Raw genomic sequence first — 27,759 nt, 5'->3', positions numbered from 1 at the left:
TTATGACAAAAAAAACTGCAGCTAAACACAAAATGAGTTAGAGCTTCTTTCAGTCGCAGCTTAAAATGAATCACACAAAGTTCCTGTGTCGGCCCAAAGCGCAAATTTGACTGAATTCTCTGTCAGTAAGAGGAACAAAAGCTGAAGTCCTTCAACAGGAAGTGCTGCTTTCATTTCTTTAAAAATGCTCATCTTAACCAATGACTTCATGCTGCACCAGTCACCATAAAAAGAAAGTTTCCACCCTATTAAAGTTTAAATTCAGATCATGATCATGATCAGTCATTCCTGTCCAACATCCCCCCCTTCCTGAGAGAACTTTGTACTTTGAAGAGGCTCCTCCCTGTGTTTTGTCACACTCTACATTCTGGTTTAACAGGATCTACACTGCTTAAGGTGGCAGGATTTATTTTTCTTTTCTTGACTCTCTTCATTACCTTCTGAAGGAGGAAGAAGTACAGGTTGTGCCCTGACATGTAATGGGGATCTTTGTTGCAATTGCCTGGGCTTACGGTAAAGAGAAATTACACCTTGCAGCTCTAGAGTTTAAACCAGAAACACTAATGCTGGCTGTAAAAATTCCACCTCGAAGTTTTACCGCTTTGTTGAAGAGGGATAAAAAGTATTTGGTGACAGCTGCGTGTCATGTAACTCCTCACTAGATGCTGAACACACAGACACAAGCAAAAATGAAACTGTCTTCACTTGGGGCGGAGGGTGATATTGAGAGAAGAAAAAAACCCAACATTTTTTATCAAGGGACTGCCGCAGAGTAAATTTGTCACTTTCTGTCCTCACTTCCTTCTTTTTTACGCTCCTAAGTCTTTGTCAATTGTCTAATCAGTCTCTTTCCTTTTTTTCATGTGCAGAAACTGTGAAGTCAGAGTCTCGTTTTGTAACGAACGTGGCAAAACAAAGTTGGTGAAACTCCCCTTTCAGAGCAAAGCAGTATTCGTTTCCTTTTTTTTTTTTAAAAAAAACAACTCATTGCCAAAATGACAGCACTACAATATAAACACACCAGCAAGCGTTTGTTCGTTTGATATGTATTCGTCTCCAAAACGCAGCTTCTGCAAAAGCACATCTTCTGTACATTGTGAGAGAAAGAGAGTGCTCAGCTGCTTATTCCATGCTCTCATTCATATTTGCCCTCTATTGTGTAATCAGTTCAGGCCTTTCTCGAGCGTGTGAGCATTAGACATGAGCAAAACTCACTTCCTCTTCAGAAATTCCTCAAACTTTTCTTTTCTGTCTGCAGCGTCGCATTCAAGCGAGATTTCGGGATAAGGGCGAGAAATGAACAAGGGATTTTAAAGCAAAGCATCTATAAATAGCTGTAGTGTTTCCCCTGCCTGATTCTGAATCATACTTAAGTCCTTGGTAAGTTTTTATGACTTTCTCCTTTTGCCTTTAACACTTTTCTCAGTTTGAGTTTAAAAACATTTACCTGTTTAAAACATTGAAGAATAAAACATCCCCTCATTCACATTTCAGACCCGTCATTGGCCTTGTTGATGAGGACCGGAAATTTCTGAATGTATAAAAAGATAAGGTCTTTTCCTGTTTTTAAAGGTCCTTTTTGGCAACGCGCTGAGAGAATGAAGTTGAAGGCTGCTGATCTCCTGCTTTTCTCAGTGCCTGTCAGAAATCGCAGGACCAAGTTGGAGCCTCAAGTGTGAAACAAGGTTTCTAAGAGCTTGAAGGAAATAAGTGGGGTTCCCTGCTGTCCGTGGTGTTCTCACTTCTGTCTTTCTTTTGTTACTTCAAGTATTGGGCCATTGAGACTCCTGGGATCATATATCCAGAGCAATTCCCATCTGCCTGTTTTCCCTTCTGCCTGCTTTCTAACAATGACTCAATTTGTCTTGGATGATCTGAAAAGAAATTATCTTTTGCTCTAACTCTAACTCTGTATGCAGCAACAGTATCAAAAGGAAATATTCTTCTGCTCAATTGTTTTCTTTCTATTTGCTGGGAGGGTCTTTAGGATTTAGTGATGAGCCACTTAGATGGCTGTTTTTACTCATAGGGCCTCTGCCGGGTGATAAAATGGATCGTTTTTGTTGTAAGTTTTACATCAGACCTCATCGGTTGTCATTAATTTTTGCGAATGTTGTAGAGCAGATAAGTAAAAATGTTATTGTGCTGTTTTCCTGTCTTTAAATATTCATGCTGCTTTCCTGCGGCCTGTGCTGCCGTCTGACTTCGAACTGTTGCAGTCGTGACTAATTAGCATTTCTGATCTGATACGGCTCGTGCTGCCCAGCAGCCCGAGTGAAGCTTGAGAAGAAAAAAAAAAACGAGTTCAAAAAAGAAGAAGAAGCTTGTTATCTCTACAGGCAGTCAGGTAGCCTTTCCACTTTTGGCCAAGTTACATCTGCGTCAAAGCAACAATTTTACACAAGTGGTGTGTATTTCCTACATCCTATAAAAGAAATGACACAATTTTTTGCCCCCAAATTTGCATTTATCTGTAAGGTTAATTAATCTGGCAATAAATTAAAGAGCATATGAAGTGAAGCCATTTTCTTTCATCCAATTTATGACACCCCCCCCCCCCCCCCCCCCCAAAAAAAAAAAAAAAAAAAAAAGATAGCACAGTTTGACAGATATTAAATTGTATTTAGGACCAACAACATGATTCACAGCTGAAAACTTGACATATAGTAGATGATTAATTAAAAGACAATGAATCTCTCAGGTCCGGTGTTAGGTTTTTGATGGATTTGTTGCTATTCCTTTTTTGTTTTGTAGACCTGACACATTTTATTCCCTCCAATTGCTCACTTTATTTTTTTTGGCACACTGCACAATAGAAATCAGTCGAAGTTCCGAGAAAAAACTTTGAGAGCTCCTCAGAAGGTTTTCTGAACTTTTAATGAAGAGATTTCAACAATGTCTGTGTACTTGGAATCAATTTATTTTGAAATTAGAGGTGGTTTAAAACGTTTACACAGTTCTTGCATTAAATTTGCTTTAAATCAATGGTTCTCAAAATACAGCACAGGTGCCACAAGTGCTTCCTTTAATGGTACACACAATAAAATATTGAAATCATTTTCCAAACAACATGGTTTCAGTGTTCTTTTTTGAAAAATTTACACCCAGAAAGCTGAATATTTTCTAATAATAAAAAAAAAAACCTCCTGTGTTAAGTCTTCAATTCAATATTTATTTACACAGCAAATAACCAAAACTCAGTCCCCCAGGTCCTTAAAAGGTAAAAGTAACAAGACTTTAATACAAAAACAACAAAAATAAAAATGTATGTGTGCTTAAGAGGCTCATTAAAAATCTTTTACAAAAAGCCAGAGGTTACCTGATAACACGCTTCATACATAAAAAATTACTCTGCTGTTTGTTAGTTTACTTCAAGTATAAAAGCTTGTCCTCATGCAAAAGTTTTTTTTTTTCTAACTGTGGCATAAAGCGCAGTACCCTTTTTTCTTTTAACTCAAGTTAACTCTATTTTCTACATCGACTGTGGAGGAGGACCTTCAGTTTATGGTTGGTGTGAAAAGTTCATCTTAAATGTGGATGAAGCGACGTCCTGCTGCGCCCTGCTGGATGAAGACTTACCTAACCTGTGGTTGCCAATTCCAGACAAGATAAAAAACAAAGACGTAGCGTGTGTTCATATCTGCCTCCGTCTGGTTTTTATCACCACAGGAAAAATTATTGCTGATTCTGCAAGAGAGCCGTGGCCTTTTTTGCATTGCTGTCATATCAGAGAGCATATTTTAACCATCCTAATCTGTGCTGCAGTAAAAATACAGGTACTTTATGTGTCCATTATCAGGATAATGGTGATAATGGTTTTGCCTGTGTCTCTGTGTGTTTGTCTGTTACCAAAATATCTCATCAACTATGGGACAAACTTTAATGAAGCAGTCTAAAACTCTGGCATGAAAAGCAGCGGGTGATATGCATTCCTTCAAGGAATATTAGGCCTTTAATTAATACAGCTTCTCATAAATAAAACATTTTTATGTAAGAACAAATCTGCAATACAGCTGTAAATCGTTAATGCCTGTTATGTAAACTTTTAAAGGGTCTTCATGTTTTAATATGCTTCTGTATACAAAGACATTTACAATGCACCGTGGGATAGAAATGCAATCCATTATTAATAACACTGTAGGTGTGAGGACACAGACAAACTGAACAGACTTTTCTGAAAACGTGTGCTTTAATGCTGCATGATGGGTGAAGGAATATGTGAAAAACAGCTGCATTCAGAGTGAAACAGATAATGCCTTTAGGTGTGTTTTTTCAGGAAAAAAAACAAAATGAGCATTTCTGCTAGAACAGTAAATGTAATAAATTCCAGTGTTTTTCCTTCAGCTGAAGACACAAGCGGGTCAAATCTCTCCATCAATATTTTATCCAGCAGCTTACATAGAATATAATGTTAGAAAATCCTTTTTATAAAAATGTCACAACACTATATTCTTATGTTTCTGGATAGTGACTAAGCTGTTCAAAAATAATGGAAGGGTTCAGCATGTAAAAAGGAATAATAATAATAAAAAACCTCACAAGATATGTCCATACAGTACTGTGATAGTATAAAGGAGGAGGAGTAGAGTTTAATTTCAGGCACATTCATCATCAAATGCAAATCAGACTGCATTCAACTGCAAGAAAGCAATTTGGCACTTCAGAACTGTGTGACAAAAAACATGTAAAAACCCACAGATGATAAGTTTTTTTTCTTTTCTTTGATAATGTTCATTGCTGAGCAAATGCCATGCTGAGGAGGGTGGATTTTGGACAATGAAATCAAGAGTAACACTGTATGAAAACTCCACGGGTAGCATAATGTTCACATACAGCAAAGCTTAAAATGAACCCTTACTCAGATTATTATATAACACCATTTTTTTAATACAAATAGATCAAATGTTTCACTTCAATATCTGCAGTGTATACTTCACAATATATATCTATATAAAAAAAAACAGATATTTGTAAAATGACGGTACACATTTCGCCTTTTACAAAGATATGCATATCGATGAGGAGCTGCTTTAAATGTTGCTGCGAAGTGACGCTACAACGAGCGACAGTTCTACGCCTCACTTGAAGGCATGATTCAGTGTGTTAAAAACCAGAGGTGTTTAGTCTCCAAATGTCACAAACGTCTCGATAAAATCAGCAAATGAAAAATAGGAAGACCAGTGTTTGCTATAATTCTTGTTGGCTGTGTATGGCAGAGTAGAGTTAGTGAAATGACCTCGCAGGAAGAAGATCCTGGGTTCAAATCTCAGATGGGGCCTTTTTGAGTGGATTTTCTCTGGGTACTTCTGTTTCCTTCCACAGTCCAAAAAAATGCATGTTAATTGACCGGGTGTCTGTGTGTGTGCATGCATGATTATTTGTGTTTGTGTTGTCCCTGTGACAGACTGGTGTTGTGTCCAGAGTGTACCCCGTCACTGGAGAGCTCTTTGAACTGGATCAAGCAGGTACAGAAAATAGATGAATGCAGTTCTTACTGAGACTGAAGCAATCTGAACATGAGCAAAACAGCAGAATAAATTCACATATAACCTTAAAGGAAAAGGTCACACTTTTTTGTTGAAGTTGGGTTCTATGGAAAGGATATGAACATTAATTATTTTACCTGTTGCAGATAAATCTTTGAACAATGTCAGTTTGGAGAAATAGGGTTTAATTCTGACGTGTTGATGAGCTAATGGCTAGTCCGAGCGAGTCCAAGACCAAAGTGGATTGCTGCTGCCTTAAAGAACACCTTCCATCTCAAACATTTTCACAGCAGTTCACACAAATACTATTTTGTAACCACCAAAGGCTGTATAATATAAAACTGGACCCAGTATGAGATCCTAGGAGTTGAAGCTGAAAGGGGACAAGTGTCCCCATAGGCTGGTCCCAATGCAAGGTTAGAGTTAAGCCTCTCCATGTAAATGAACAGGACTTAGCCCGTTAAAAAACAAACAAACAAACCAAAATAAAAAATGACTCTTGTTGATTCACACAGTTTTTAGCTTACTGTATATTCAAATATTTGTTTTTTGAAAACTTTTAGCTGTAATTAGTAATTTTATGCTTAAAAGAAAAGGACGTGGGACATTATAACTGTCTGTGGAGGAGAAGGCGGGACTTAAAGTCGGAAATTTTTAGTGCACAGACTCTGGTTCCAGAAAATACAACATCAGTCCTGCTGGCTTCAGTTCCCAAGGAGAGACGGTAGAAATATTTGTTCTAGTATTATAATACTTGCTGATGGTAACCTTTTTCTTCACATTTTACACAATTAATTGCATATCACCATAAAATTCTATATAGATGCAGACAGTGACAGAAGCAGCTAGTTATAGCACTTCTAACATGAATGGAGTAATGCAAATTGATGAAAAAACAGTTTTTAAAAGGTTGTCAGTAATCCAATTTGGTCTTGGCACTTGGACCAGTTGTCAACTCGTCAGTCCAGTTACAATAAAACTCTGAGGTTGTTCAAAGAGCTATCTACAAGATAGTAATCATTTATACCCTTTCCACAGAACCTCTCTTCAAAAGATCTAAACTATCACATTAATTTGGATATAATCATCAATATTCTATAAATCTTTTCCTTTTCTTGTTCAAATAACTTCATGTACATGCACAAATCTGCACAAGTCTGCGTGTGCACATTTGTTCTACCGTATTTTTCATTTGCTGATCATGTGAACACACATTTGGGGTCATTTTGAGCAAAAATCTCTCACGTAAAAAATACAATAAAGTTCAAACAGCTGTACAGTAGACTCTTGTAGGATGATCATTGAAGAACAAGGAGAAACAGAACAACAAAACAAACTTCTTGTTTAGGCTCATGGATGTTTAATGTCTCCAAGCTGCCCCTGAAAAGTGAAGGCTCCTGTGAACTTTAGTGTGTGTAGTTCAACCTTTCAGTGTGATATTTTCTGTTATCTTCCTGCCTCAGGGTGGCAGTGTTGTCTAAAATCCATTGGTGATTTTAATGCCTTTTATTATTCCCTAACAGGACGGATGTGGTGGATCTTTCCTGTGTTCAGTTGGAGCAGGTAGTTTTGTTGTGCTCCACAGAGGAGTTCTAGCAGCCACAGACACCACGGCTTATTCACAGAACCAAGCAGGTGCTATAAAACTGTAGCCTCTTCCATGGCGTTCACCCATCTGAAACACAGAAACGCAACATCAAAGCACTACTAGTAGTAGTAGCAGTGGGATGCAGATGCTGTTTCGATCTGTCGTGGTGAGGCTCATTTTAACCAGCTGATCTATGTTCTGACCCTCATCTATGATTCTGAGCTACAGGTTATGAGCGAAAGAATGAAGAGCTACTACCACATCAAATTTAGCCTAATATCTGCAAAACTGACTGAACTTTAGTCCTTTTTATGTTTCCTACAGTCAGTTATATGTGGCAGACATCTTCAATTGGGTTGACTCAAATGTTATTCAGGTTTAGCATACCCACTTATTACTTTCTGAAAGTTTCATTAAAATCCATGCAGTGGTTCATGTAATATTTTGCGCACAGTCACTGACAATGACACAGGCAAACCCCGAAAACTAGCAGACAAACATTTAACAGGTATGATTGTTTAGAGCCTAAAGGCCAAGTTTGACATTTACACGACATGAACCTTATTGGCCTGTGGCACAAAACACAAGAGGAGACATCGTAACATCTGTATATTAAAGAATATATAGGAATATCTTTCAGAGTCACACATTTTTATCAGTAGAGAGACAAAGACTGTGTCCTTCCTGTTTGTTGTCTTGTTTAATAGAAAACGGTATCCCTGTTGGTCTAACACTTAGGATTTGGGGCTCTCGTTGAGATGACTTGATCTGAATTCTACTTCAGGGAACCACCTTTTCCAAATGGACCTCCAGCTCCTCCAGAGATAAAGTCTGTATATCTCACTATGCCCCTAAAAATGCTGGCGCTGACCTGCGTGCAGTGTGCTGATCATCCGCTCTGAAGGTGTAGTAGAGTGTTTTCTTGTGGTACAAATGAAACACGTTACTGCTCTCCTCTCCCTCCGGCCTCTCGGTCAGCTTCACAGTGAAGCCCTGCAGAGGCAGGCTCTCTGAAGCCACTTTATCCTGAAGAAAACAGAGCGAGAACATCAAACACAGCATGAATTACGAACGCCGGCATTGCTGTGAGGATCAACAAGAAAACAGTGTGTATTTTGCGCTTCGAGAGGAGCAAAGCAGTGCAACTCACAGCTGTACACTTGTCAGAAGAAAGAAAAGAAGAAAGAGAGCACAGAGATTCCCTTTATTAGTCGTTCAGCGATTTGCCCACGAGGCTGAGAAAGCTTGAAGAATGTAGTTTAAGTAGTGGCAATGAGCTGGCTAAACACGAGGAGGAATAAAAGCTGGGGTTAAATGCCTTTTTGCTTGAATCAGAGACAGGTGTGGGTGTTTTGGGGCGGGTGCGGGAGACTCTGTGCCCCCTCACCTCACGGGCTGTAAAGGTGTAGAGCACCTTGTCTTTGAGGAGGAACCACAATCGCTTCCACTTCCTTTTGCTCTTCTTCCGGCGCTGCAGGCTTCCGCTCATGGTGGAGCCCTCCACACCGAGTGACACCTGATGGCGTTTGGAAAGCATTCGAAAGTCAGACAGGTAAAAAAAAAAAAAAGAAAGAAAGAAAGAAAGAAAGAAAGAAAGAAAGAAAGAAAGAAAGAAAGAAAGAAAAGGAAACAGGACTTTAAACTCTGAAAAAAACTTTGTTTCATTTTCAAAAGGTCCTTATTTAGTTGTTATTAGAATGGGAAAGTGGCGGGGCAAACTCTGCTTGCAGCTGTTACAAATTCCAACCATAGCACAGGACTGACTTGACACCAAAGACAGCTCTCCCTGGTGGTCTAGTGGTTAGGATTCGGCGCTCTCACCGCCGCGGCCCGGGTTCGATTCCCGGTCAGGGAACATTTTATTATGCACTCAGCTGCACCGCAAAAGAAACTAACTCTACAGTGCAGAAGTTCCCAGTTTGTTGATTTGTTGACAACAGGCAGTTGCTGAAATGTGCATATAACAAACAAACTTGTGCCTTCATGGGATGACTAGTAGCCCCAGATTTATGGTACAAAGCAGTGAGAGTAAAAAGTGATCTAAACAGTGGCTGAAAAATGCCTTTCTGAAAATTAAGCATGCATGTTGGAGGTTAAACAGAGGAGCAGCTGCCAGATGAGTATCCCACCTGGCTGAGATTGGAGGAGCTCTTTCTGGACTTCCACAGACTGGGGGGCTGCAGGCTCTGGAAGACAGCAGAGAGGGGACGATTGGCCCGGTGAGACCGAGGGCTGGAGTTGCCACATGCTCCTGATATGCTGCCACCTGCAGACAGACAGACAGAAAGTTATCATTTCACCGTGGCAATAAAATGAAACAGCCTCTTTTTTTCCCTGAGCAACACTGGTTTTTAATAGAACACAAGTTTTTACATATGAAAAAAAAATAAAAGCTTTCACCTCTTTTCCTGAGCTCAGCATAGCAGTGATCACACACTTTAGCCACTCTGTCTTTGAGGTACTTCAAAGGGTATCTGTTCCTGGAGCAAGCTCGACACACCACCTGCTCAGAGAGATAAAATTCATTTAAGACCGCAGATCCATAGCCAGGTTTGATCCATGACAACAGTGAAAGGTCCCACAAAATACTTAAGGAGAAGCGGATCAAAGTACACTACGATAATGTTAGTAACATCTTGAATATTTCAAACACAAACTAAACTAGCCTCGAGACTGCTGAGTTTCTGACCTTTCCGCAGGCATTACAGTGGTGTCGTCTGAGCGTGAGGCTGAAGTCAGAGGTACAGTTCATGCACATCATCACGTGAGAAACTGGCACCAGTACAGGCGCAGCTTCACCCAGGGCCATCCATAGCTTCTCTCGGGCCTGATAGGACAATATTGGCAGGATGTTAAAATGTCACAGACAGAATAGCAAGGACGGGTGTCAGAACTAACTATTTCTGTAATGTTACTGATATATGTAGATATAAGGATCAATTATGGTTTGTTTTTGGTGTTGAGGTGATCAGATGAAGTAATGTAGGCAGACCTAATTAGAGTATTGTTTTTTAAAAAACTTTTAAACCTTTTTTTCCACCTTACCTCACTGCTGGGTCCACCAAATGTGCAGAGACCGGCAGCGTGGTCCGCGATGGCTCGACTTAAAGTGTGGAACCAGTCCTCCCGTTCTCCAACCGAACTGAGGAGAAACACAAACATCAGTACAACTAATCCCTTTGAAACGTAGGAAGGCAGGTTCTGGTTCCAGTGTTTGTTTAGTTTCCCACCTGGCAGATAGAGTAATCGTGATGTCAGACACCTCGATCTTGAGACAGTTTAGAACGTTGTCCAGGACCGGTTTGCTCACCTGTGTGGGCGGTACAAAAAGACACAACAGACTCAGTCAGAAAGTCAACAAGTCAATAGTTAAACTGTTCAAAATAAAGTTTAAAAGTTGCCGGGTAATACTTAAGATTATTTTAAATTGTCAGAGGAGTCACGCACCTTCATCCCTGACAAAGACAGTGTGTTCTTCAGCCTGTACTTCCCATCCTGCTGAGGGTACGTGTACAGCATAATGTCATTCATCTAATGAAGAACACAGAAAGACAAAAAGGAGTTATAAAGTTTGCAAATGATTCATTTGGAATAATTGTATACACTGGAAAAAACAACATTTATAGGTAATGGGAAAACCGAAGCAGTTCTGCATGTTATACACCCTCATTACCACCAGGTGGCAGTGTTAACCTGAGATATTTGTTCAGCACTGCAGAAATCAGTATTCAGGGCTCAACTGCTTAATGGGTTTGTTTGGAGAACTTAAATTGAGAAGCCATTGTGCACGATATTAGTTATAGCAGCATCAATGTTGTTTACTTCAGAAAATAGTGATGAACTGATTGATGCAAAAATAACAAATCAAAATTGTATTTAGCTGCTGTGTAAAAGCTGCAGAGGTTTGAGTTCAGAAAGTGACATTTCACTCTAATTTTGCCCCTGCTCTGAATAGTTGTTAGTTTTGATCCCCCACAAAACCTTCTTTGATTGTCAAAACTGAAACTGTTTTCTGCTTTTTAGGGGGATAGGAAAGAAAGTGCCTCATTAAATGTTTTGCTTCTTTTCAAAGCACTCTCCATAACTGTACTTTTTGCACAATTATGTTTTTGTTTTTTGTTTTGCATGTGTGAATATTGCAATCCTTTGAACAAACTGTGAACTCATTGTGTTTCAAAAGGTATTTCATAACATTGACAAAAGACATGACATCATTGGTCACACCTAATGTGTGCTCTAAACATCCGCTGGGGCCCTTCATGCAGCATCCAGGAATTCTCCACCCTGCTTCGGACTCCAGACCTCCCCCTCACCCTCAAAACCTTCTCAAGCTTCACTAAGAATCAACCAGGACTGGGTGGGACCAGCCACCTTCACCACCACCACAACAACAACAAGGCAAGCGGTGCCTGTAAACTGTTCTTTGGGCCAAGTTGCAAAACAGTGTGTGATAGCCAAGCCTGAGCCCTGACTGCGACCTTTGGGCTGCAGCCACCGCAGTCCGTCTGCTCCACCCAAAGATTCTTTCCACAGAAAAACCCAAAAGAGACTTCATGGGTTTACCCAGACGGGAGTCGTCCATGCAACCCCTTTGTACCTGCGACTTTAACATTTTCAGCTCAGTCTGTAAACATCCTTCCTTTTCACCTGCCTCTCACTCACTGCTGCTGTCTTCTTTCCTCTCTCAGCTGTCTCCATCATTTTTTAAAAATTTAAATTCCTTTCCTTGCTCATTCAGCTGGCTTTTATTTTGTTCTCTGAGCCCTGGATTGTGACATGGTGGCAGTTTCTCTCTGTCTCTGCAGCTTTTCATCCTCACTGTTTGGATTCTCTGTTCCTAAAAGCCCATAAATAACACCTGATGCGCCAAAGCTGCTGACTTCAAGGGAGAAAACAGCTTTATTGTCCAAATGGATGGGATTCAACTACACTTAGTCTAGCTGCAGTTTAGAAAAACAACAGAGACTGATGGAACAGAGCAAACTAAAAAACATAAATCAATCCACAGGGCATCTTTATGTTATATTTTATTTGGATTCAGCTACAACCTTAAATGCTGCTGCTGGGGATATCAGGCTCAAGCATAATTCATACCGCGAGACAGCACTGATTGCACTTGGAACAATAGAGTGGGCTTCTCTATTTCACGTTATGTGTTTGTGTAACACCCCCACCCCTCCGTTGCCACCTCCTCCCCACATTCTACAGGGTGTCTGGCCTTCACTTGGCTGTCAGCCCCCTCCCAATACACAGGAAGCCAGCATCCAGTGACCCACACCAAACATCCTGTAAGGAAGTGGGGCCCTTGAAAACAAGTCCTGAGAGGGGAGGAGAGGAGAAGAGTGGAGAGGCAGGCCCTCCCTGGATGGGTGTGGTGCTTAGTGGAGGTCTCACAGCCCTGGCCTCGATTCCCTCCACCCCTTAACCTCACCTACCTCCACCCAGCATTCTTTAGTGAAGTATTTTCTAGATATGAAGCCAGCTTTGATTTCACTTTTGCCTAAAAAGTATGACAGGTGCATTCTCCTGTAGTGCAGGTACTGGGTAGGCCACTGAAGTAAGGCCTAATCATTATGGCAAATATGAATGAAATATTGCATAATACTTTAAATCCCTGATAAATATTCTCCATGAAATAATTCTTGCTGTTTTGTTGGTTCCATGATAATCAGTAATCTGTCTTCAAAGATGGTCAAAACAGTGCATTAGGACAGTGATTCCCAACCCTGGTCCTGCCTGTTTTAGTTCTTTGAATGACTGATTGATTAACAGGCTTCTGCAGAACTTGAAGACCTGCTGAAGAGCAGGGAAACAATGAAAACATGCAGGATATTGCTGCTCAAGGACCGCTGTTGGGAACTTATTTTGGCCTTCAAGAAAACAGCTCTCTTTTTAGTTTCGAATCAGTTTTGTTTTGTTTTGTTTTTGTTTTTGATTGAGAAGTTCAGAACAAACTTGTGGGTGTCTAAAACTCGACTGAAGCCCTCCTCCGTTTAGTTTCTGTAAAGTCTACAGTGCATGAGAGCGGGTGATGCTTGTCCTTCCAGCTCTCCTATGACAGAAAACATCTGAGCCTACACCTCTGAATGTCCAATTCTGACACTCATGTAGATTAAAAACAACAGTTAGTAAAAAAATAAAAGGTTCAAATCCGCCTATCTTCATTTAAAAAATGTACAATAGTAGACTAAATGATCAATGTAGCTGCGGCTGCAAAGCTGGGTACAAAGCAGGCTGAAGAGATGAGCAGCATAATAATGTACGTGGCCTTCAATTAATTTTTGACATCTCCACTCACAAAGTAGGAAAAAAATCTTCAAAAATTGGCTGCTTAAAACACAGGTGCACAGCTTGCTGGCTGCAAAAACTCAGAATTCAGTGAGACTGCACCAATAAATACAAATATTCTCTTGCAATTTTGAGTCACCAACTAGCTTCCAACACTTGCAGCCAACTTCAATACTACTCTTAGAGCTCAGAGTGCTTGTTATTAACGACTCTCAGCTACTACCACATCAACTATTAACTCAATACCTGTAAAACTGAACGAGTTAAATGTCGTCAATTAGCTTTGGCAGACATCTTGATCTGGGCTGTCTCCAATAGTTAATCAGTTGTAGATGTACACACACTGATTATTTTCTGAAAGTTTCATTAAAATCTCTCCCGCGGTTCATGAGATGTTTTGCTGAATTGACAGACAAACACATACATTATCGCCTGCCTTTTGCTTTTTAGCGGCAGGTGATAATGATAAATACGAGTCATATACTGTGCTTGATCTGAAGTAGTGACAAGGAAAGAAGTATTACCAGAAACAGGTGTCTCGGCTGCCTACTCTTCCTCGAGACCTTCATCAGGGTGCCCTCTTTGACAAATATCTGCCAAAAGAAACAACAGGAAAGCTTTCTAAAAGTCATGTTAAACTACTGTAATAAATACACCGACTGCATTACAATACTACAAGTCCATTTTAAAAAATATTTATACCAAACTGAAAGTGTTTCAAGAGTGTTTAGATGTCGAGAACATTGTGTTGCTGTTCCTCATGGATGAAATAGTAGAATCGTCCTTGATGCTTACCCTTCCAGGCTTCAGAACGTCCCTCTTCCCCTTTATGCTGTACTCTATGTGGACCAGACGCAACAAGTTCTCCTGCGGGAGAAGAGGAAGCAGAGAGATGAGGGGAGATTACCTGATGATGGATGGAAGGAGCAGACAGAGGATTAAACCTTCTCTGTTTGTGAATGAAAAGTGTGTGAGGCAGGAAAGGGTTGTAATGCTGTAAAACTGAACGGGGAGGAAGAGACAGAAGGACTCTGTGTTTCCACTGTCTGTCAGATTGTGTGTGTCTGCGTTAGTGGACGGGCACAGAAAAGTGTGATAAACAAAGGAGGCGAGCCAAAGAGACACAGGGGAGCTTGACTGTGAAAGACGTGAAAGACATGAGAGTGGAGGGGGGAGGGGGGGTTTATAAATTATCTCCGTGAACAGCTCGTGTTTGAGGAGGAGCGTAAGTCATGTCCACCCGTACACTGCTCCCTTTGTAACGACACACTCGGGACCCTCTGATGACACAAACCTTCCTCGCCTCTTGTGTTTATCACCAAATAGGGTTCAACCTCTCCGTCATTCCAGATAATCGCTTTAAAGACAAATTCACACAGAGGCTTTTTCAAGCTGGGAAACTGCTATTTCAAGCAGGATGTAAAGACAGCAACACTGAGAGGGGGGTGGGTTTCAAAATAAGCAGGAGATAAATTAAAGGCCTAGCATTCCTTGAGGAAATGCATATTGCCCACTGCCTTTCATGCCGTCAGGAGAAATGAAGCAGTTGTAGCAGGAAAATGTGTGAGCACTCAGAAAACCTGTTGGGGATGACTCTCAGCAAGTGCCAGACCAAATTTCATCCAATAACTGTACAATTGACTGAGTTATTGCTATTTTTGGCAAATTTTGATTAGTTGTGGTGAACATCTTGAATTTGATTGAATTGCAGATGTAGTGTGCATTCAATGATTACTTTCTTTGTGATTCATGAGATTTTTGTTTTGTTGTTGTTGTTAAAAAAAAACAGACAGAGTTGACGCAAACAGTTAATGCCAAAGTTTTAAGAAAAAAAAAAAAACGCCTAAGCTGTAGTGATCAGACTGTATTGGGGATAATGCTCTGACACTATGACAACAACATCTGTAAGCTGACTGAGTTATAGCCATTTTTATGTTAATAATGTTGCTTAGCTGTGGCAGCCATCTTGAATTGGGTTGACTCCAATAGTTTTTCAGTTGTAGATGTTTATCCAGTGATTAGTTTTATGGAAAACCATCCAGTGGTTCATTAGATATTTGGCTAATGCTACAGACAAAGAAACACACGCAGAGACGAGCAAAAACATCATTGCCCTTTGCCTTCGGTGGCGGGTGATAGTCAGATTTGACATGCGGGATGTACGCGGAGTTAGAAACTCACCCCTTGCTTCAGGTTGTCGTTGGCCTGGTCTGCCACCTCGGACACGATCACCTGCGCAGCTGCACACAGAACCAGAGAGAGACTGAATCAGTTAAAGCTCGTTTACTGTAACACCACATGTTGGTGCCGACACAGGTCGAGCAGCTGTGTAAATGGTACAAAACGTCACATTTATAGTTTACCCTGAGTGTCCTCGTATTCTTTGGAATCAGGAGACAGGTTGTTCAGGTAATCTGGGGAATGCAGAATCAAAACATTTTAAACAAAAAAAGAACACCAAACAGGACTTTCACAGAATAAGTTTCACTTGCGAATGACCACAAAATGTTTTGTAAAAATCGGTGTAACGTGAAACTGTTGATAATATAAATGTTTACAAAATAGTATGTTATAAAACTTTTGAGATTGGAGATTGCAAGACTAGCCATTAGTTTATCCATTTGATGAGAACTAAACTATATTTCTTCAATCTGTTGTTTAAAAGGGCTATGTACAACAGGTAAGCTAACCTTTCTGTTGAACCGCAAACCAAAAGATCTGAACTATCACCTTAAAGCAAACGAAGCGGCTGATTTCCAAGAATAACAAGCTAGATGTAAATATGCGTGTTCACCTGTGAGCAGCATTCGATACTGAAGAACTCTCACAATAACCTGCAGCAGCTGATGGGCCATTGGAACTTCTTCAGGCTCTTTTTCCTGCACAAAGATAAACATCCTAGTTATACTTATAACACAGAGTTGTTTTCTTAAAAGGATTTGCGTGAAAAGGATTTAATTCCTGTTTTACATTGAATTATTTAACTGCATGCACCACAGATATCTGATTAGATCGGTTTCATCAAATTTGACTAAATTCTGTATCTCCAAGTATCTATGAGGTACACAAAGAGATTCATTGCTCTTTTGTCTTCTCAACGTGGGTTACTGCTTTAATTCCATGGTGCAAGTCAAGGTCAACAGTGACCAAGGGATTTCTGTCTTTCAGGATGACCTTCATGCGCACACACACACACAAAACAGCAGAATACACTATTCTTCTGCTCAGCGCAGCCATTTGCAGGTGGAAAAAGGACCAAGAGTGGCATTATCAAAGAGCACATTGGAAAATCAATCAGGATCTAATTGCCTCTGACAGGTATTTATGCCCTGAGAGGTACAGGACCAACGGGGGTCATACACACACACACACACGTCATCTTTTCTAATCCAATGAAGTCCTATCCTTCATTAGAGAGACACAGATAGCACCCTGTGGGAAAACAGCATGTTCATCTTTATTTACGCCACACACTCACACTTTTCACACAGACACACACACACACACTTGGAAAAAATGTGTAAATGACAGATCTCTTCACACCCAGACACAAATACACACTCACACTAGCTAGGGCTGAGACATAACACAGAACAGTCCTGTAAAGAGAAGAGATATAATTAGAACCAAGATCACATTTCATTCTTTATTATCAGGATTCCAAAGCAAAACCCCCAAAACATCATTTTTATCCTTTTCTTTTAGTCTCTGTGTCTTTCATTTTTATTTTTGACACGACAAGCAGAGTACAACAGCTCCACAACCCCGCTTGTTTGCAGAACATCCGCTCTCTTCAAGTGTCACTTGTAAATTGTCATCCAATTGACACTTGTTCAGAGGAAGTGTCTTTCCAGAGATGGTAATTAGCTTGTGGTTTGTTTGGGTGAGCAAACCAAACCAAGGAGAGAATAAGGAGCGCAACGGACACACGCGTGCAGATGAACAAACACCTCAGACTCTTTCACGGCCAGACGATCTGCTGCTCACACACACACACACACACACACACACATAACTGATCTAATTGGAGAGTTGTAAAGGAGGCTGCTTCTCTAATTAGCTTCTGTCTGCCTCATTGCCCAGCTGCCTTTACAAGAAATTCACTCCATCGCTCTCTCCCTCTATCACTCTCTGTCCACCTGCTGCACAGCCTCCTGCTCTCCTCCTGGGCTTCTCACACATAAATAAACACACACACAAGCTATGGGGCATGAATATAAATCCAAACAGAAGTGGTCCCCTTATATTAGAGAATCCACACATTTTGTGTATGGTTGCACACAAATAGAAGACACACACACAACCATCAGTGTTCTGCCCAGTGTTTATAGATTGTGCAGTAAACAGGCTGTTGAGGGGAGGCTGTAATCCTGTAAGGGTTGAGCTCTGATCTGATCAGGGACTGAAGCTACTTCATCACTGTCATCACCACATTCACAATGAAATTACTACCTTTTATACTACAGGGCTTTGGCTTGTAGCGGCGAAAGGTAAACGCGGGCAGGAAGAGGTGTTGAGGGACGTAAGGAAGGAAGGCCACGTTTTTTTTTAATTACACCAAAATAACACCACGTTGCATGTGGGATTGCTCGCTCGAGCACTCGCGGGACTTGTGAGCGTGCGCCTCGGAAACAACAGATAAATGACCACCGTCCCTTCTGGTGGAAGGCACGGTGTGTTTCGTGACTTATACGGTTGTCTTTGCTCTCCCTCAGCCCCCTTTCCCGCTCATTACTGAGGGGTCACACACTCCATGCAACTCCCAAAGCAACACTTTGATACAGCAGGGCATCCATCAAACTCACATAACTCCCTGATGTTGGAAAGTAGAAAGATTACAATTCCTAGATGCAATCTAAGAAACCTAAACACAACATTAAAAAACCTATATATATCTAGTTGATGAATCACAAACACACCAAATGAGAAAAACTGAATTCTTTAGACCTTTATTGGTACAATTTTATGAAATAAAGTATTCCATAATTGATGTAGGAACATATTAATAGTTTTTCATGCAGTTAAAAGTGAACTAATTAAGAGCCAAATGTTTTCATCAGTGAAACAAGCTACAGAGAACCAAAGGCCAGGGTTTAGTCCAAAGTCAGACGGGAGCGACGTTTTTCTGGAAGGACACAGCTGCTGCTGAATATTTATGAGCTCAGACAGTTGGCGTCTTGTCTGTTTGCTTTTTATATCAAACTAGAGATGCCTGAATCAATTATGTCAGCTATTCACAACCAATCAGCAGACAGCATGGAACTAGCGAATTTGCATACACTTTAGTTGAGAAGGGAAGAGGTGAACTGGTCGCTTTAAAGCACAAACAGTAATGGAAACAGCACAGGAGCTCTGGTTGGGCTTAAAAAACAAGACAAGAAACAAAATTTGCTTCCAGCTGTGACGATAGGAAGCTGAGCCTTTCTCTCATGAAGTCCACCTCCCTGTTGTCAGTGAAAAAGAGATCCACACCAGAAAAAGATGAAGCATTTGTTGTGGCCTGGTTACAGAATATGCAAGCAGGTCAGTTGAAAGGTCAGGTCTATGAAGAGGACAGAGGGAGATTTGAAAGGCCATCAACTCCCAGTGGCTGCTGGGTGACAAACATATCATTTGTTGTTGCTGAGTGTAAAGTTTGACCCCTGCTCTGAGGGTCCTTCCATAAAAACAAGCGTGAAAACAGAACCTGAGATTTAAACTTGCGAGTGTAGAAATGCTTCTTCTAGTTCCTCCTGAGGAAGAACCTCAGAGTCCTACAACACTTCCATTTTTCCTACTTTTGGCACCGTAAAATGATATCGACAGAACAACTCAAAGAAAAGAGAACTTTTTCCAGTAAGGTACAAGTTTCTCTGTTGAGTGTTTTACCTCAAATTTCTTGACAATGCTGGCAAAAGTCGGGTTGTTTCTGCAGCTCTCCTCCAGTAGCGACATGCTGCGATCGTACTCGGAGATGTAAGTATCAAACACCCGAAAATCCTCCCGACGGCTTAAGATCACATCCACTATCTTCTGGTTCTCCTCCCTTTTTAGCAGAAAAATACACGATCAGCTTCATTGTCTATGACTTTTGAGTACATAATTATCTTAAGAGAAAATCTCAATTTTCAAAATCTGAAATTTGAGATGTGGAATAAACTTAACTTAAACTAAACTAGAATGTTTCATTTTAAAAATATTTTTTCTGTAAATATCCATAAATCCTTACTAAAGAATGTAATGCTGTATTTTTTGTAAATATAATATAACAGTGTATGAAAAGGACTTTAATTTGTAGTGAATGTTTTTATCAGGTGAGAACCTTACTTACATTTGTACCATTCTTTTTTTCCCCCTCAATGACAAAATGTACTTATTTAAGACCAATAAATTAGATTTTACTTTTGTCAAAATTGTAAAAAAAAAAGAGACAATTTCTGATTAAGTCATCCAAAGAAACAGAAGCATATTTGTTCATGACTATAGCTCCTGTATGTCTCATACGTTTGGTTTAACCTATTTTAAAAACCATTTTAGTCTCAACAAAAAAGCATTTTCTAAGATTTTTCACTTTTCCACCTAGAAGTCAGCGCAGTTTAGTGGGTTTTACTAAAAATGAATTAGTTTTTGAAGTGTCATCAGTAAAACAAATTGCTAAAATAAAGGCAGTTTAGTTCAGTGAGGCCAAGCTGCTTTGCGAGACTTATTTTGGTTCCAGTGTTTCAAATCAGCATTGTGCAGAGTAATTATTTAATTGACATCCATCCTCCACGGATCTTTATTAAATTCTATAAGATAAGGATCAAGTTTATTTTGCAGGTTTTCCCCTGAGCAGAGATAATATTAAGATTACCAGTGGCTAATTCGCTCCTCCAGCTCAGCTAAGATGCTGCTGTGAAGGCTGTAGACCTGCGGGAGCACACCCAGTATCTCGCCCAGCCTCTGCTCATCCAGCACCGGCTCCCCTTCCTCCTCCTCCACCGCCTCCGTCACCGCTGACCTAAAGTCCTGCGCAAGAGGGGAGCAAACAAGATTACAGAGGGAAGATTTTCAAGAAGACAAAGGTGTGGAAGAGAGAGAGAGAGAGAGAGAGAGAGAGAGAGAAAACAAACAAGGAATGAAGGAAATAGTTGTGAGGATGGAAGGAGGAAGGGAGGGCAGGAGGAATGAAAAGGCGCAGAGGAATGAGAAAAATGGAAGGAAGGTCAGATCCTCCTAAACATCCTTCCTGCTGCCCTCCCCTCATATTATCTCAGTACTTTGGGCTCTGTCCAAGCATTCAGGAAAGGTGGCCCTGCTTGCACACCAGGTGTTGCTACATAATAACTTTACTCAATGATACAATGATGTTTTGTACTAAGATCCAACTTTTCATGTCATCGCAGACAGGAAGCCTAAAAATTCATTGATATAGCACTTATTTGGCTCCTCTAAAGTGCATGCAGAGCACATAAAGTGTGAGGAATGGGCATTAATAGCTGAGGTATCAGTGACTAATAAGATATTTATGGCACTTTGGAGGGAAAGATCAGGGTAAAGCTTATTTATGCTCTCAGCGAATGGACTCAAAAAGAAACTGAAAATGGATGAATCATTAGGAGACTTCAGTATTCAGTATTAGTTTTCTCTCTGACCAAAGCTGCTGTATGTCACACAGTCTGCAGATCCATGATTTCTAAAGAGCAAGTGTCCCTTTTGTCTCGAGCACAGGCATAAAACAAACAGACATGTCCCAGCCGGGCATGAGATAATGTCATGAAACTGCTGCACATAAAATTTATCCCGAGCAATCAATCAGGTCTGAGTTATCGTTAGTCACGTCTGCTGAAAAAAAAAAAAAGAGCAGGCAAGTTTCAAATCTTCAGAGAGAAGCTTTATCCTCATGTTCACCCATTCGATCGCCACCTGATCATCATTTTCCTCGAGTAAAATAAATCAAAAGTTCAAGATTTAGGACTCGCTTGAGCAGACATGCTAAGTCATAACTCAGCAGAGGGGTCAGGGGTCACCAACGAGAAAAGAAAGAGTGTGAGCCTCACATGTTGGAGCCGTTGTTGGGAAAGTCGTTTTGAAGAGGAGCACGGCCTCCCTTCCTATGTGGAGACAGGGCCTGGAAATTCTTTGTATTCTTGTTATTCCTTATCAAACAATGGAACAATAGCTCATGTGCGCCTCTCACTTAACGCTGCTCCTTGTTTTTTTCCCAGACTGTGTTGGTACATGCTGTGCCGCTGCTGACTCCCGGCTGAATCACTCACTTTCTCTACAACTGTGACATCGACCTGCATTAAAGTCCAATAACTCAGAAGATCCCAGTTTGAAGAATTATAACATCACAGTGATCTGCATTATGCAACAGCATGATGAAAAAAATTATTAAAAGAGGTGACAAAAAGATTCATTATAGTGGTTTTATGATTTTAATACAATAAAGGAGACAGAAAAGCAGCACCAAGTTTCAAGCCAGTCGAAATTTTATTATGTTTTGCTTAGAAAGAGCCAGAATATTTAAAATGGTTTTGAGAAATATTTTTCCAAGGCTTTCTGATGATTCTTCTAAAATGTTATTTTATCTTTTGTTTTAGGGCTGCTCCTTTTTGTGCTTGACAAATTTTAGAATAACGTGTGGTTTTTGTGTTGTTTCAGGCAAGGTTGTGTCATGTTTCAGTTTATCACTGCACCAATTTGTTGATTTTTTTTTTAGACAATAAATTGAAGGAATGAATATTGCCCACCTCCTTTTATGAGTTGTAGTCTGAGATCATCTTGTGCTGAGAAATGACAGAGCTATCGACATTTTGGTCAAACTTTAAACAAAACGTAAGGCGCGACCTCGTGCAATTTTGTCAGATGTCATTCCCCGGAGCATGTGCTGTGGATGACTTTCACCTACCCCCACAATAAATTTTAACTCAGTATCTCTAACATTCACTGAGTTATAGCCATTTTAGAATTGGATCATTGAAATCAGCTGTGGCAGCCATCTTGAAGTGCTTTGACTGCAAAAGCTAATCTGTTATAGATATACATCCAATGACTAATTTCTTCAAGTTTCATTACAATTTTTCCCAGTAGTTTGAGAGATATTTTAGTAACAGATGCATGTACACACACACAAACACGAGCATTATGTCCACTTTCACCTTTCGGAGACAGGCGATAATGAACAAGGGCAGAATTTAGTACATTTCACATAATAAATGGAAAAAAGGTCAATCTCGTGCACTAATGTTTATATGGAGTTACAATATGTGATTTTGTCTTTGGCTGGCAGCAGCTAATGAGTATAAATGAGTATCGTGGTGACACTGCAGGTTTCTGATCATAGAGGAGCCCGCTGTCTCAAATTTACATTAATTACTGTTTAAGGGCATCAAATCACATTAAACAGCTGTTTCGGACTTCCAGCAGGTTTTTATAGATCCTGATATGAAGACACACATCAGAATTCAGATCACTTTCAAGGTCAGAGGGTACATGCTGACTGATGGGCTTCTGTGACTGCAGTGATTGTCTGATCTGTTCTGACAGCCATCACCCTTTATTTTAACAGCTCCTGCACACTTTATAATGTGTCTGTCTCACTTCTTTACACAATCACAGTTAACGTTTTGTGATGTTTGAAGATTTTAACACAAAATGTTAAACTTGGAGTGCACTGATGTCATGTGTCATAACTTTTGAGCTGTCTGAACGTTCGCAAACTCCTTCTACTCCCTGAGACTTTACACTTCCTATACAGTTTATACATCAAAACGTTGGCATTTTTGTCTTCTCTTGTCCAGTGTGTCTCAGAGTGACTTATGGTTTTCTCTTAAATACTCACAGAGTGCACACAGTTAAACTCTTATTGACTTCCATTGTAATTGAGCTCAGACTATTCTCTTCAAAACAGCAACACAAAAATTACTAACTCAGCCAGTTCGCCAGATAATGAACTAAAATTTGGTATGATAGTAGCTTAGAGTTATATTATCAGAACATACTTGAAGTGCTAACTATTCGAATCAACACTGTCTGTCTATCAACACAATATCTCACAAATCACTGGACAGATTTTAATGAAACTCTCAGAAAGTAATCACTGAATGTTCATCTAAAACTCATTAACATTTGGAGTCAACCAAATTCAAGTTGGCCGCCTGAGCTAATCAAACTTAGACAACAGAAAATGGCTATAATTTAGTCAGATTTTCAGATATTGAGCTAAAGTCTGATGTGGTAGTCGCTGTGAGTCAGCCTCAACACATACTCCAAGCACTAACACATTTTAGGAGATCCCAAAATATTAGTCACATGTAACATAAATCACAAGGTTTGATTTTAGCTAAAAAATCTTCAGACGAGACAGTGGGCAATATGCATTCCTTTAAGCACTGCTAGGCATTTAATTTTACTCTGAATTTCTGTATGTCTGTCTCATGAAGAGTGCTGGGAGTGAGAGACACAGGTGTGCAGTTACCAGGGTGACTGGCAGCAGCTTTTACGTTTCTTTTAATCTAGGTTCTCTTTATACTTCTTGTATAGTTTATACATGAAACTGTTGGCATTTTGACAGATTATCACAAAAGTCCCAAACGAATACCGGTTCTTTAAAGAAGAAAGTTGATGGGTGTTTGAATTTTTTCGTTGCTGTATTTGCAGTAACTCCCCTAGATGTGAGTAAGTGTGTGAGTGGTTGTTTGTCTCTTTGTGTCCCTGTGATGGACTTGAAACCTGTCCCCCGCCAGTGACCCCACGACCCAGAAGGATGGATGCATTTGCAGTATAAAAGGTTATTTTACATGTTAAACATTATTTGTTTTTAACCCCATACATATTTGAGGTTTTTTCATTTGACATGTTTCGAACAGCTGTGTGTCGAAAACAATGGAAAAGACCCTCTCCTATGGATCTGCTGCACTTGTTTCTCCACTGAGAGGCAAATTCTCTGCTTTGTAGCCAACATGGTTATAAGAAGCAGGTCTATCTGTGCATCTATCTAAGAGCACATTAAAGCCCCAAGTGTCTTTTTTGTTACAGTTATATGTAAGTTTTTAAAGCAGTCAAGGTGTGCAAGATGAAGCTTGGGGGAGGAGGACTTCTTAGAACAAACCACTCCAGAATACAACACGGCAACTTTGTCAAGACCAGGAAGTAAATGTTGCTGCAACAACACTGATAAACGTACAGGGAACATAACAAAGGGAGAAGAGGGAGGAGGAGGAGGAGGAGGAGGAGGAGGAGACAGAGACTGGGAAGCAGACATGTACGTTATGATCATATTAACGGTTTGTTAAGAAATCTTTAATTCTTTAATCCTCCTTTAAATCTTTAGGAGAGATTTTTAGGAGAGGCTGTGGTGTGACGGAAATCGTTCTCTTACCTCCTGAATGTGCTTGAGGGCACTGACGTGTCTGTAAAGACAAGAAAAGATTTACATTAAACTGTGGAAAGAAACTTACAACCCTCCGAACAACTCAGTCTATTCGTCTTTGAGACTCATTAAATTATTTAGGTGATGCGTGATGAAGAAACCACATCCGAGGAATAGTTAAGTGTGCGGCAGGACACTTGTGTAATTGGCTGCCTACTGCTTGATGGATTGGCAATGCAGCAGAGAAGGTACAGTTGAGAGGAACTGAACCGCAGCATTAAAGGGACAGCAATAATATTCATATTACAAAATTCAGGTTTTGTTTCAGCGTGGTGTTCGTGATTGCATCCAGGAGGATGGACCGCTGCGGAGTAATCCACAAGCACAGGTACTCACAGTCTCTCAGAGTCGACGAGCTCCTTGGCAATGTAGAACGCTCGAGATCGGCCATCAATCTGCGTGACAAGAAGGGAAAGTGGTAAGAGATGAATGAACACAGTTAATGTTAAAGGCTCTCTGTGGGCACTCAGTCCTCTCAAACATTAATAGCAACAACTACACAGGAGCTAAAGAGGCTGACGAAACAACAAATTTTCCATCTCATTTATTATTATTTTTTTTGCATTTCAGTTGTCAAAGGAAGACAGATTATTTCATTACTGCGAAGCTCAGACATGAAATTTTCTCAAGTAGGAAACGTTTAAATTCGGATGCATTATTTATGAGTGGCTGTAGGTGTAGTGGTGGCAACAACGCTGCTCATTAATTTATAGGCTAATCACTGGGACTCAAAACACGGGAGTGAAAGCGTTACGTTGAGGCCTTTTACTGGCCCCTGTCCTTATTCAGTGTTAAACTTTATTTTAAAGGGACTTAAAAAAAAAGTTTCTGGACTGACTTAAGTCTCTCCAGTCCCCTTCCTTCTTGAGTTTTCTTTGTTCGATTTACTGTATTTTTTTTTTGAGGATAAAGAAAACAAGGAAGTTCATGTCACATGACAAGAACAGAGGGTTGTTATTATTGTGACAGCAGCAGGATGGGTGAGGTCCATCTAAGAACTGCTATAAAGTATCTGATTTTTATAGTACGAGTACATGGGAAATTCAGCCTAAATGCAGGATTCATACTGCCAAAGAAAGGGCCAGTCATTTGGTTCTCCTATTGTTTATTAATCAGTCAGTGCTTTGTTTTTCTGTATCTCATCACACACCTGTCGGTCATAACTTTGCTCCATGATGCCGTCTTCCTCCTCTGAGGTTCGTCCGTGGTCTTCATCGGCTGACAGCCTGGCAGAGACTGTGCTCATTGGGAAAGGCTCTGTGTAGGCACTGTCAAGAGACAAAAAGACAGCATAATAACAGCGAAACCCCTGCCATGAAATATGACACAACATACTTTAAGAGGCACTGAACTGATAATGAACAAGAAACCCTGTGTATTTTCGTTTGGGAATACAAAGCAGCAAGGGGGGAACAAATTCCCAAATGCACATTTTAGAGTAAAAAGCCACCATATTCACGCGGGACATGTTCAAACCCGATTTGAAACCTCCAGTCCTCTGTGGATGTATGTTTTTGTACTTCCTGTGTGTGTCTCTGAGCATTTCAGCTCATATAAAGAGCTTCAGAGGTTCACTGTAATCCCTTTACAGATTAGCTCCTGAAGAGGTGCAACGCTTGTTCCTTTAATCCTTCTGTATGTTGTTATACCTGAAGGGATTCACCGTAGACCATTTTACATGTAATCCCTTTTAAATGCAACCTGCACTAATTACTTATACCCTCTGGCCCATTATGACACAGTGAGTATGTTTGACAGCAATCACATCAGCAGGAAATTATAAAAAATAACAGAACTATAAATGTGGCAATGTGACACTGGTAATTTTTTTTTTTTCATGACATACATAGAAATTGCAAAACCACAACGGTCACAAAATTAGAGGTAGCCTAATGATCTACAATCACACAATTACAGATTAATTATCCCCCGCTGCTGAAAGGCAAAGGGGTTTTGACTTGTATTTGTTTGTGTGACAAAATATGTTATGAAACCAGTGGTCAAACTTTAACAAAACCAGCAGAAAGTAATCAGTGGATGTACATCTACAGCTGATCAATTTAACAACCCAATTCAGGATGGCTGCCACAGCTGATGGATCTAAAATGGGTGCTGTCGTAGCTGAGACTGACCACCCAACACATACTCTGAGCATTTCCAGTAAGATCTTTGTTTAAAATGTTGCCATTAACTATTTGGAGTAAAGTTTGTCTGTTAGCAAAATATCTCATGAACCACTTAATAGATTTAAATGAAGGTTTCAATAAACAATAACTGGATGTACCTTTTATAAGTGAATAACCATTGGAGCCAATCCAACACAATATGGCCACACACACACACAAAAAAAGGCTCCAATTCAATCAATTCTACAGATATTGTGATCAAATTTGTCGTGCTTGTAGTGGAGAGTTATTCACAACACATGCTCCAAGTGCCACTAATTATGTGACATCTTTGCTTAAGACCTCAGCATTAAATGTTGGAGTCAACCTTGTCTGTCTGTTAGCAAAATACCCCATAAACCACTGGATAGATTTTAATTTCACTTCAAGAAAGTAAACACCGGATGCACAAGTAACATTGATTACACTTTTGAGTAAACCTGATTTAATAGCTGCCACAGCTGACTGACCTTAAAAAACAAAAATGGCCATACCTCAGTCACTTTTACTGATATTGCGCTAAAATCTGACGTGGTAGTAGCTGAGAGTTATTCACAATACATACTCTGGGTGTGAGGTCCTGTATAGATTCTCCCAACACAAGATGATCTTAGTTTAAAACTTTGGCATGAAAGGCAACAGGCGATGGGCAATCCTTTAAGGAATGCTAGGCTTTTTATTTGTTATTAATTTTTACTTTATCGAGGAGTATTGAGAAACCTGCTTTTGCTGTAATGGAACATAGAATATTGATACTATTCATCAGTGTGAACGGGGTATAAACTACTTTCCGAAGGCTAAAGGTTAACAGAGTTATCCACTGGACTTCATCTTCAT

At 40.1% G+C, this 27,759-nt stretch overlaps 1 protein-coding gene, 1 long non-coding RNA gene and 1 other non-coding gene across 4 annotated transcripts in view; 2 read left to right on the top strand and 1 right to left on the bottom strand.

Annotated features, from left to right (window-relative positions):
• The first annotated feature begins 382 nt into the window (after positions 1-382).
• Positions 383-3,083, top strand: LOC112450800. Its single transcript, XR_003039507.2, has 3 exons — positions 383-513; positions 1,259-1,380; positions 1,573-3,083. It is a non-coding gene; the product is annotated as an uncharacterized LOC112450800 (long non-coding RNA).
• Positions 3,084-4,348: 1,265 nt separating this feature from the next.
• Positions 4,349-27,759, bottom strand: part of LOC108241215 (FYVE, RhoGEF and PH domain-containing protein 5) — a 36,980-nt gene continuing 13,569 nt past the window's right edge. The window contains exons 3-21 of one of the 2 annotated variants that reach the window (XM_017425228.3): positions 25,908-26,025; positions 25,094-25,152; positions 24,707-24,737; positions 20,195-20,349; positions 19,231-19,387; positions 16,157-16,241; positions 15,726-15,776; positions 15,544-15,602; positions 14,158-14,229; positions 13,887-13,955; positions 10,522-10,605; positions 10,305-10,384; positions 10,120-10,216; positions 9,764-9,901; positions 9,475-9,577; positions 9,204-9,340; positions 8,462-8,590; positions 7,946-8,100; positions 4,349-7,161 (exon numbers count right to left, since the gene is read on the bottom strand). In XM_017425228.3, the coding sequence (XP_017280717.1) occupies positions 7,125-7,161; positions 7,946-8,100; positions 8,462-8,590; positions 9,204-9,340; positions 9,475-9,577; positions 9,764-9,901; positions 10,120-10,216; positions 10,305-10,384; positions 10,522-10,605; positions 13,887-13,955; positions 14,158-14,229; positions 15,544-15,602; positions 15,726-15,776; positions 16,157-16,241; positions 19,231-19,387; positions 20,195-20,349; positions 24,707-24,737; positions 25,094-25,152; positions 25,908-26,025 (1,816 nt within the window). In that variant the 3' untranslated portion in view covers positions 4,349-7,124. The remainder of the gene's footprint in view (positions 7,162-7,945; positions 8,101-8,461; positions 8,591-9,203; positions 9,341-9,474; positions 9,578-9,763; positions 9,902-10,119; positions 10,217-10,304; positions 10,385-10,521; positions 10,606-13,886; positions 13,956-14,157; positions 14,230-15,543; positions 15,603-15,725; positions 15,777-16,156; positions 16,242-19,230; positions 19,388-20,194; positions 20,350-24,706; positions 24,738-25,093; positions 25,153-25,907; positions 26,026-27,759) is intronic. The other variant, XM_017425229.3, reaches the window with a different exon arrangement.
• On the top strand, positions 8,858-8,929 carry trnae-cuc. The gene has a single exon. It is a non-coding gene; the product is annotated as a tRNA-Glu (tRNA).

This window comes from Kryptolebias marmoratus, linkage group LG4 (assembly GCF_001649575.2).
Source record: "Kryptolebias marmoratus isolate JLee-2015 linkage group LG4, ASM164957v2, whole genome shotgun sequence".
In the NCBI taxonomy this organism is placed as follows: domain Eukaryota; kingdom Metazoa; phylum Chordata; class Actinopteri; order Cyprinodontiformes; family Rivulidae; genus Kryptolebias; species Kryptolebias marmoratus.
The sequence above is the reverse complement of the archived record's forward strand: the minus strand, read 5'-3'. Positions and strand labels throughout refer to the sequence as shown.